At 43.0% G+C, this 9,124-nt stretch overlaps 4 protein-coding genes across 7 annotated transcripts; 2 read left to right on the top strand and 2 right to left on the bottom strand.

The window, feature by feature from the left end:
- LOC127265667 (aquaporin TIP4-1) lies at nt 1-1,130 on the top strand. The gene is made up of 3 exons (XM_051295590.1): nt 1-208; nt 287-528; nt 628-1,130. Exons 1-3 carry the CDS (start codon nt 82-84, stop codon nt 1,000-1,002), a joined length of 744 nt encoding a protein of 247 aa, XP_051151547.1. The 5' UTR covers nt 1-81; the 3' UTR covers nt 1,003-1,130.
- Nucleotides 1,131-1,817: 687 nt separating this feature from the next.
- Nucleotides 1,818-3,926, top strand: LOC127265665 (ankyrin repeat-containing protein At5g02620-like). The gene is made up of 3 exons (XM_051295588.1): nt 1,818-2,440; nt 2,529-2,944; nt 3,015-3,926. Exons 1-3 carry the CDS (start codon nt 1,990-1,992, stop codon nt 3,918-3,920), a joined length of 1,773 nt encoding a protein of 590 aa, XP_051151545.1. The 5' UTR covers nt 1,818-1,989; the 3' UTR covers nt 3,921-3,926.
- A 153-nt stretch (nt 3,927-4,079) lies between these two features.
- On the bottom strand, nt 4,080-5,177 carry LOC127265666 (E3 ubiquitin-protein ligase ATL42-like). The gene has a single exon (XM_051295589.1). The coding sequence runs from the start codon at nt 5,175-5,177 to the stop codon at nt 4,080-4,082; it is 1,098 nt and encodes a 365-aa protein (XP_051151546.1).
- A 147-nt stretch (nt 5,178-5,324) lies between these two features.
- On the bottom strand, nt 5,325-8,497 carry LOC127265664 (carotenoid 9,10(9',10')-cleavage dioxygenase 1-like). Of its 4 annotated transcripts, XM_051295585.1 has the most exons (11): nt 8,269-8,497; nt 8,028-8,174; nt 7,838-7,940; nt 7,277-7,536; nt 7,015-7,194; nt 6,756-6,925; nt 6,614-6,676; nt 6,397-6,535; nt 5,996-6,296; nt 5,724-5,920; nt 5,325-5,653 (listed from the first exon to the last, which is right to left on the bottom strand). In XM_051295585.1, the coding sequence occupies exons 1-11, from the start codon at nt 8,362-8,364 to the stop codon at nt 5,534-5,536; spliced, it is 1,776 nt and encodes a 591-aa protein (XP_051151542.1). In that variant the 5' UTR covers nt 8,365-8,497; the 3' UTR covers nt 5,325-5,533. The 4 variants fall into 4 exon arrangements, with proteins under 4 accessions (XP_051151542.1, XP_051151540.1, XP_051151543.1 ...); XM_051295583.1 differs by having other exon boundaries at nt 5,352-5,920; XM_051295586.1 differs by having other exon boundaries at nt 5,352-5,920; nt 8,028-8,162.
- Nucleotides 8,498-9,124: the final 627 nt, after the last annotated feature.

Raw genomic sequence — 9,124 nt, 5'->3', positions numbered from 1 at the left:
CACTGCCCAACAATTAATTTATTAATTACTAGTAATATAGCTTAATTATAATTAATTTAATTTACATCGGCAGCTTCAGTGATGGCAAAAATTGCCTTTGGAACCTTCCAGGAGGCCTACCAGCCCGACTGCCTCCGCGCCCTCGTCGTCGAGTTCATCGCCACCTTCCTTTTTGTATTCGCAGGCGTCGGCGCCGCCATGGCCTCCGGTAACTATTAAATTAATAATACTTCCATAGTTCTATATGTAGTTGTTTATTTATATATATATATATATATATTTATAGATAAGCTGAATGGGGATCCTCTGGTGGGGCTGTTCTTCGTGGCCATGGCGCATACCCTAGTGGTGGCCGTCATGATCTCCGCCGGATTCCGCATCTCCGGCGGCCACCTCAACCCCGCCGTCACCATCGGCCTCTGCGCCGGCGGCAATTTCACCGTCGTTAGATCTCTTCTGTATTGGATCGATCAGCTGCTGGCTTCTGTAGCTGCATGTGCTCTGCTCAATTTCGTCACCGGAGGACTGGTAATTTATCAATCATTTAATTAATCAATAATTAATTATTTAATTAATTCAACTCAAATAATACTCGTATATAATTAATTTTGAAAATAAATATTGAAGGCTACGCCAATTCATTCACTGGCAAGTGGAGTGGGAAGCTTGCAAGGGGTATTATTGGAAATAATTCTGACGTTTTCGCTGCTGTTCACGGTGTACGCGACGATGGTGGACCCCAAGAAGGGCAACCTTGATGGGCTCGGCCCACTTCTTACTGGGCTCGTGGTTGGGGCCAATATTATGGCTGGCGGGCCGTTTTCGGGCGCCTCCATGAACCCAGCAAGGTCCTTTGGGCCGGCCTTTATTAGCGGAGACTGGACCGACCATTGGGTTTATTGGGTTGGGCCGCTAATTGGAGGTGGGCTTGCTGGATTTATTTATGAGAATTTCTTTATTGTCAGGTCTTATGTTCAGCTGGCCGGAGAAGATACTTTCTAGTCCATAAATGTCAATTCCGTCTGGATTTATAATGTCTTTTTTCAGTTTTCCGTGGATTGTGCTGTAAAGTTGTTTTTAATTTTGCACTTGAGCCCTCAATATAATGTGAATTTAATATTATTATTTAATTTGTGTCTAATCAGACAAATCAAAGCAGGCTTAAACACTCACGCACGCACACAACCGCTACCTTCTTCGACATTACGTCATACAATACGTCATCTCAGAGGTAGTTGGGTAGTATGTCGCGTTCAAATAACAACACGCTTTTATTCCATTCGTATTTTCCTCAAAATTTCCTTTTGATTAAATCCGTGTTTTCTCATATTGGCTGCTGCGTTGGGACCAATTTGTCATTACACTTACAGGCACATGTCCCTTTCGATTTATATAACAATTCATTTATTTTTACACAACCCAAATTTTTTAGGTATCTGATAAGACGTCGTTCCCAAGCGAATGATAAAATTAAATTTAAAGAAACGACTTAATAAGTCAACGTGCGCGCACAAGTCAAAATATTAAGAAAATTTGTTTCCTTTATTTGCCCTTGGTATATATTTCATATCCCTAAATTAATTAATCATCGAAATAAATTAAATTGAACTTTCCTAGTCGTTTCGCTATTTGTGGAAAATCAAGCAAAAATCTACACGCACATATAGGGTGTGTTTGTTTGGGGGTTTGGATTTTGAGTTGGGATTTGAATAGTAAAAATTTTGAATTTGAATAGTTGTATGATGTGATATAAATAGGGTTTGATGTGATATTTTGAATGTAAAATTGATTTTTAGTATAATATAAAAAATAAAAAATAGATGTTTGATTTGATATTTTTGGGGGAAAAAAATTGGATGAATAGTGAAAATCTATCAAAATCCTTCAAACAAACACACCCATAGTGTATTAGTGTATATATATATAGACGTAATGCGTAGAGTTAACTAGAAGCTATGCAATGCAAGCGTATCTAAGCTTCATACATTGATGGACCGTGGGCTCCAGGAATACGTGACACGTGGCGATGTCTCGAAGCTTCGGAAGCTGGTGGAGCAAGACGGGAGCATCCTCCGGCAGACGGTCCCGGGATCTCTCAACACTGCACTGCACTTGGCTGCAAGGTTCGGGCACCTGGAATTGGTGCAGGAGATCCTCAGGACCTTCCCTGAAATGGCTTCCATGGAGAATGCAGAGCTGGAGACGAGCCTACACGTGGCCTGCAGAGAAGGTCACCTGGAGATCGTCCGCCTCCTGCTGGAAACAGATCCATGGATGGCCTACAAACTCAATTCTCGAGACGAGACTGTCCTCTTCTCCGCCTGCGAGAGAGGAAGGACGCAGATCGTCCATCATCTCCTCAAATTCCCCAATCTCCTCGTCCTCGAGCTCGACATGGCCACAACTTCACTTCATGTAGCAGCTTCATCTGGCAACACAGGTAACAACAACAACAATCATCAATTCCAATTTCCAAACCCTAGATAGCTCCAATCTAATTGCCCCTTTCGTCAAAATTTTCCCTGCAGAAATAGCGAGGCAGATCCTGGAATCGCGTCCGGACTTCGCCTGGAAGAAGAACTCCCAAGGTTGCACTCCTCTGCACGTGGCCTGCAGCAAGGGGCATTTGGACATGGCGAGGGAGCTTCTCAAATTAGACTCCGATCTCTGCCTGGAATGCGACGACGAAGGCCACACACCTCTCCACTCCGCAGCAGGCCGAGGTCGGATCAACATAATCGACGAGATACTCTCCATCAATCTCAAATCATCCGAAATCACGACGCACAAAGGCCAATCCATTCTCCACCTCGCAGTCAAGTACAATCAGTTTGAAGTTGTCAGATATCTAACGCAGGCTCTCGACACTACCAGCCTTCTCAACGTGCACGACAACGACGGCAACACAGTCCTCCACTTAGCCACCGCAGGAAAGCTCACAGCCGTAAGTCAATAATTTGGTTAACTAATTAACTGTTCGTTCCATGCTAAGAAGCTCCATGATCTTGGACCAGATGGTTGTGTATCTTCTCGAGGTTGGAGTTGAAGTAAATGCCCTGAACAGGAAGGGATACACAGCTCTAGACGTAATCGAAGCCGATGCCAGCAATTCCGGCGCGCTCGCAATTATTCCGGCGCTGCTGGAGAAAGGAGCCAAGAGATGCGATCAATTGTCCCCTGGACTGACAGGCATCCCACAAGGAATACAGAGTAAATCTGCATCCAGGCATAACCGGCCTACTCCCAACCAAATTTCTCCAGCGCGCCATAGCCACAGGCATCACCGGAGCAACAACAGGGAAAGGAAGCTGGAGCTACAGAACGAGGGGATTCGAAATGCTCGAAAAACTGTGACCATAGTGGCTGTCCTGGTCGCGACCATTACATTTGCAGCGGGGATCAATCCGCCAGGCGGATTCGATCAGCAAAACGGGAAGGCGCTGAGGGGAAACCGCGCGGCGTTTAAGGTCTTCTTGGTGTGCAACATTGCTGCTCTGTTCATATCCATTTGCGTCGTCAATGTCCACGTAAGCATCATCCCCTACACGAGGAAGACGATGATGAAGTTGCTGAGCTGGACGCACAAGGCGATGTGGCTGTCCACGCTGTTCATGACAGCGGCTTATATAGCCGCGATTTGGACAATCATGCCGGACACTAAGTCCTCGCGCCATGTGCTGGTCGAATTGGCGCTGATCGGAGGAGGATGTTCGGTGATTGTGTTTGTGGGGCTGATGCTGATGCTGGCGAGGCATTGGCGAAATAAGTACAAATGGCGCAAGGCCAAGTGTAAGAAGACTGTCAACGACAGCCCGAATAGCAGCGTCAGCCGCGTCCGAGAATTGGAAATGAAGATCAATCAGGACATGAGTAGTAATTCAGATGTTGATAGTTCAGATCATGGCTACCATTTATACTAGTTAAGAATGTTTGTTGCCTCTTCATAACATGAATAAGTATAGAGATTTCTTGCCATAGTTGCCAGTTTTATTACGACATTAGAACTATAAAGCGCGCCTTCCTAGTCGAACAGAAAGTTATCTTACACACTCCATAGACATCTCCGGCGAGTCTTCTATCTAGCATCCGAATTTTCGAACAGTTTTCCTAGCTATAGGCAGCCAAAGTTTTCTTACATTGTCATCCATCCCCATCTTGCTTGTTGTAGGGAACTCCTTGAATCTTGGAACATTCGAAATTTCAGACATCGATCTTTTCTGAGACGGATCCAATTGTTTAGACGTTGAGGTATGATCCAACTCGTTGTCTGAATCATCTGCCGGAAGATTTCGATCAGGCTGCTGCATCCTTTCGAAGTTCTCTTTGATCTTCAAGATATGTTCTTTCGCCGAAGAAAATCTTCGGCTGGACAGGACATCCAGCATTTGGGAATTCAAAGACATGAGGTCCGAAGAGTTGACATCGCTCCATCGGCTTCGGCACATTACATCAGACACGATGATCTTGTGTCCGAACCTGTGGCTGTCGTTGTTCTTGATCCTGAATTCTCCGATCAACGGCTCGTCCCTTCTCGCCTTCGCGACAACTCTCTGCAATGTGTTCATCATATCGAACCTCGAAGATCTTTCTCGACTGCTCTCCTCTCTTTGAATGTAGAACTCTAGAGTTTGTTCGTCTGTCGGATTTCTGTCCGCGAGGTTTATGAGGTCACTGGCGTCGAACTTGCACCTGCAGAGGGGGCAACTGGAGTGGTTTTCGAGCCATTTGTCGATGCAATTCATGTGGAAAGCGTGCCGGCACCTTGGCAGCAAGCGGAGGATTTCCGTATCCTCGAAACCGGACAGACATACAGCGCATTCGAGGCCTTCTTTCGATCCCCTTAATGAAGAAAACAAGAAAAACGGAAGCGACTCGACTATGCGCCGGTCGATTCCTGAGAAACGAGACCTCGATCGCACGATCCTGCCGAGGCCTTGTCCCTGGTTTCGATGGCGCCGGTCCTGCGTATGGCAGAACTTGGCGTACGCCACCATGAGAAACGTCGCGCAGAGAATTACGACTAACACGACTAGCATGACGGCCATGCTCGGGTGGAGCGGATCAACGTCGGCGTCGGGCTGATTGGCTGCGTCTTGAGCTCGGACAGATATGAGCAAGAAGAGAACAGCAGTCATCTTCTTCTGCAGTGCAGCCTCCATTGGATCTTGTCTTACCATTCTATGTCCTGATTTTTATGTTCCTTTCAAAAGAGCATCTTCATCTCTCTGTGGATTCATTGTCCTGTTGAAACATGGAGCCAAATTGTAGCTTTCAATTACGAAATGGATTGTACTAAACTATTAAAGTTGGTTTATCTTTTCAACTCCTTTTTTTATTCAATCGTCACATAAATTATTGGTTTGGCAAGAAGACTACTTTATTACATGTTGGCAAATACAGACAATGTGCCAAAGTTGTGTCTTTTCATGGAAGAAGACAATCGATGAAACAAACAGTAACAAACCAAGTCGATAACTTAATAGCCTGCAAACTACCCTAACGACACATCTTTTACATCTTTTAACCTTGTCATTTAAAAGTTTTGAAGGCATATTGGCATAAAAGCTCCATGGAATCCATAAGGAACTCTTCTCGGAAGGTTAATCTTCGCGACCGGCTCGCTGGAGAAATTCTTTACATCGACTATGTACGCCTGCAAGAGCAGCAAGAGCTTTTGCTACGATCGAAAAGATGATCAATCCGAGGAAATTCATACAATGTACCTGAGATAAATTAAGGTTCTCATCATGCACAAATGTAACGATCCAACCGTCATCCTCTTCAACACCTCCGGTTTTGGCGACAAAAGCTGCCCCCGAACAGAATGTCTTCTCCGGAAACTTATGCCACTCGACCTTTATCTCGTTGCCATTCTCTTCTTCAAAATACAGCTTGGCTAGTCCTCCATATTTTGCCATACCTATGGACAGATTTTCAAAACATTACCTGTAATGATCCTTACATCAAATCCAGCAAAATTAGGACATCATAGTACCTGAAATCGAGCTTGCATATGAATCCATCACCTGTGCATAAGCATACTTATTTCTGATGCCGATGAATTTTTCATTAACCATCGGAAAATCCATGTAGTGATGAGTTCCTGTGAGGTTCCTCTCCGCCACATTTCGTGTGACCATGTTTAGTCTCCACTCGTAAACACGGGAGAGCAACGACGCTTCTGCGGTCTGATTGTTTCCTCGTCTGAACTCTTCGGAAAACCACTCGAATTTATTCAGACCAAAGTCCGGGCCGGGGATGAGCGAGCCGCGGGATCTACATGCCAAGACTACAACCTGTGCACTCATCCAACCAGACAATGCAAGAAATGCAGATCAGATGTAATGAAATTTCTTAGCAGGAAAACGATAACAGAGTTTCGATAAGCCTCATTGCCTCGTCATCGCGCTCGTAGCAATTGATTATATGATATGCACAGCCTGTCTCCACTTCAAACCATCGGATGGATTCTGCGTCGCCGTAACGAGGCATTATCCCAATCCTCGCGTATCCTTGTTCCTCGTATTTTATCAGCCTAGACGAGATGTTGCAACAACATTAGACAAAACAAGTTCTAACATAGCGAAAAAGATCAATGCAAGACAACACTTACGGCCCTCCAGTTAAGAGTCGATTTACATCCAACGTCACAGGAAAATCCATGATTACATTGTACCTTAAAAGAGTCGAAAAATGTTATCAGCAATATGTACTCAAGCCTAAGGTAGAACTTCAGATCATAAGAATTTTCTTACCTTTCGGTTATCCCGATTTCATGGCAGAGACAACATCGGTTTAGTCGAAGATCGACTTTATGAAGTAATTTTTGCGCGCCATTTGTTGTCGCCGAAACAATTCCCAGCTCGAAGAAAGGTTTTCGCGGACGAATTCCCATGATCACAAGCTCTCCTGTCCCCGGAGCTTTCTGTGTTGCGATGCAGAACATAACAAAGGAGTAGAAACAACATAAAAAATCGAATCTTGTAGTAAACTTTTAGCGATATCCGATGATACCTTTGGATGACTGGTGAATGGCCCCTCCCAAGCTCCATCAATGTCCCAATTCGATATAGTTTCCAATGTCCGAATATCGAACTCCTGAGGTATATGATTCTCAGCAGATGAGTAGAACTTACCGGCGTGCTCGAAAATGCTGGTGTTGCTCAGATACTTATTCACCACTCCGAATCTCAGCTGCACAAACAATTTCGAAAACCAGTTTACGGAAAAAGATAATATTTATTACACCCCTAGCATCATGTCTTCGCTGGCCTACCCAATTTAGCAGATAAGCCGATACCACGGCCGCAGAGTCGCCTTCTATCGCAGGAAGAAACGATGGTCTCCCCTTGTCCTTTTCGAGCTTGAATGTATCTGTTCTTACATGTTTGTTGTTGTAAGAAATCCTCCATCCGCCATTGCTGTCCTTACAGAAGTACAGAGCATGGAGCATGCCTTCGCCTTCGATCCAGCAGTGGCTAGACCTTCCGAATACAGACCTCGTTGATTTCAATCCCCCGAACAGAGGATTCGGCCCTGCATCATCAATGGTAATAATATTTCTTAGTCCTAATCATCGATCGCGTCCCATTTAACAAGATGACAAGAAGAACCTTTCCAAGGCTGAAAAATGACAAATAGATGGAAGGTCATGCAGAGAATCTATTGATAATTTCATTTCATAAACAAACAAGAATTGAGTTCTTCATCTGTTGTTTCTTTCTGCATTATCGAAAAAAGATATATCTTGTTTGCATCTGGTAATTCCATTACTCAAAAGTCCAAGGATTTCAGACAGGCAAGTGTAATAAAGTCGAATGAAATTAGTACTCCATACCATTTCTGATGTAAACACCTTCAGGAAAATCATTCGGAATTTTTCCATGGCTCGGCGCCACCGGCGTTAGCTTGCCTATCTCTTCCACCGGAGCAAAGTTAAGCTACGTGCACAACAAAAACGAAAATTTCAGTCTTCAGACAACAAAACCATGGTTGCAATAAAATCAGTATACAATAAATATATATACTTGAGAAGGAAGCAATGGCTCGTCGACAAATTCAAATATCGAATCGACAAGGGCATCCAATAGCTTGATCGAAGCCTCCGCAACTCTCTTACAGATGACACTCATCTGCAGAACTGGGAAGTCTTTCTGCAACGTCTTCGAAAATGGCTGATCAGATGAGATCAGATCATAAATTCATAGTCCAGAAACAAATCAGACAAAGCAGTTTAGATTACACAGAGTAAATCAACTGATTTCTTACCATTGCCAGGTGTGTGAGTTTGTCGGATATTGGCAATCTTTGTCTTTGCACAGAGCCATTCATGCGAACTAATGCTCCATAGCTGTGAGTAGCCATCTCAAGTTTGTCCAGAGAGTAGAATAAAGACGACCTAATATATACTGCAAAATTTGTCCACTGAAAATTTACTGTTACAGATTCCGGAGAAACTGAGGTAATATATTCCAATAAAAGAGTCGATATTACATAGGAAAATAGAATCCAGTGTATGTGTAACTTTCTTTTTTTCTTTTTTGCCTCTTCTGTCGCTGACTATTTGTATGTTTGCTGTTTCAGATATATCACGGTACAGAATGGTTTGAACTAACTGATCTAAAACAATAATATTATTGCAGTTTGTTTGGTAAGGCTTCGGACAAGATGTATTCTGTTAGTTTAATTAATTAATTAATTGTATTTAAATTTTGATTATTTTTAATTATCTTATATAATTAAACTAATCTTAAATTGTGCAACTTTTTTTTCATTAAGTATATATGATATTCAAAATAGAATATACGTGAGAAGTGGATGATTTTTCTTTTTAATTATAAATACTCTCATATACTGATTATTAAACCTATTCTCACAAAATCAGAATACACTAGAACTGTTTTGAGAGCCAGAGTTTGACTACAACAATATTCTGATTTTATTTTGGATTGACCAAAATAAGTAAGTAAGATTGAAACGTTGATCGAACTACTACGAGCAACTTTACTCACTAGAAACGTTTTATTTATACATCATATTCTTGAATAAGAGATGTTTTAAGACACGACAAATTGGACAGGTCAAGGAATCTTGTCTGTAGTGCAAAGCATTAAAAGGCATATAA

The sequence above is a fragment of the Andrographis paniculata genome, unplaced genomic scaffold (assembly GCF_009805555.1).
Source record: "Andrographis paniculata isolate CXL003 unplaced genomic scaffold, ASM980555v1 Contig73END, whole genome shotgun sequence".
NCBI classification, from domain to species: Eukaryota; Viridiplantae; Streptophyta; class Magnoliopsida; order Lamiales; family Acanthaceae; genus Andrographis; species Andrographis paniculata.
This window is presented reverse-complemented; position numbering and strand designations above follow the sequence as displayed.

Coding starts and splice junctions, on each gene's coding strand:
- LOC127265667 (XM_051295590.1), top strand. CDS start 82: ATGGCAAAAATTGCCTTTGGAACCTTCCAGGAGGCCTACCAGCCCGAC. Junction 209..286: donor CGGCGCCGCCATGGCCTCCG/GTAACTATTAAA, acceptor ATATATTTATAG/ATAAGCTGAATGGGGATCCT. Junction 529..627: donor ATTTCGTCACCGGAGGACTG/GTAATTTATCAA, acceptor TAAATATTGAAG/GCTACGCCAATTCATTCACT.
- LOC127265664 (XM_051295583.1), bottom strand. CDS start 8,364: ATGGCTACTCACAGCTATGGAGCATTAGTTCGCATGAATGGCTCTGTG. Junction 7,537..7,837: donor AGGTGTTTACATCAGAAATG/GTATGGAGTACT, acceptor TTGATGATGCAG/GGCCGAATCCTCTGTTCGGG. Junction 6,677..6,755: donor GAAATCGGGATAACCGAAAG/GTAAGAAAATTC, acceptor GACTCTTTTAAG/GTACAATGTAATCATGGATT.
- LOC127265666 (XM_051295589.1), bottom strand. CDS start 5,177: ATGGTAAGACAAGATCCAATGGAGGCTGCACTGCAGAAGAAGATGACT.
- LOC127265665 (XM_051295588.1), top strand. CDS start 1,990: ATGGACCGTGGGCTCCAGGAATACGTGACACGTGGCGATGTCTCGAAG. Junction 2,441..2,528: donor AGCTTCATCTGGCAACACAG/GTAACAACAACA, acceptor TTTTCCCTGCAG/AAATAGCGAGGCAGATCCTG. Junction 2,945..3,014: donor CCGCAGGAAAGCTCACAGCC/GTAAGTCAATAA, acceptor ATCTTGGACCAG/ATGGTTGTGTATCTTCTCGA.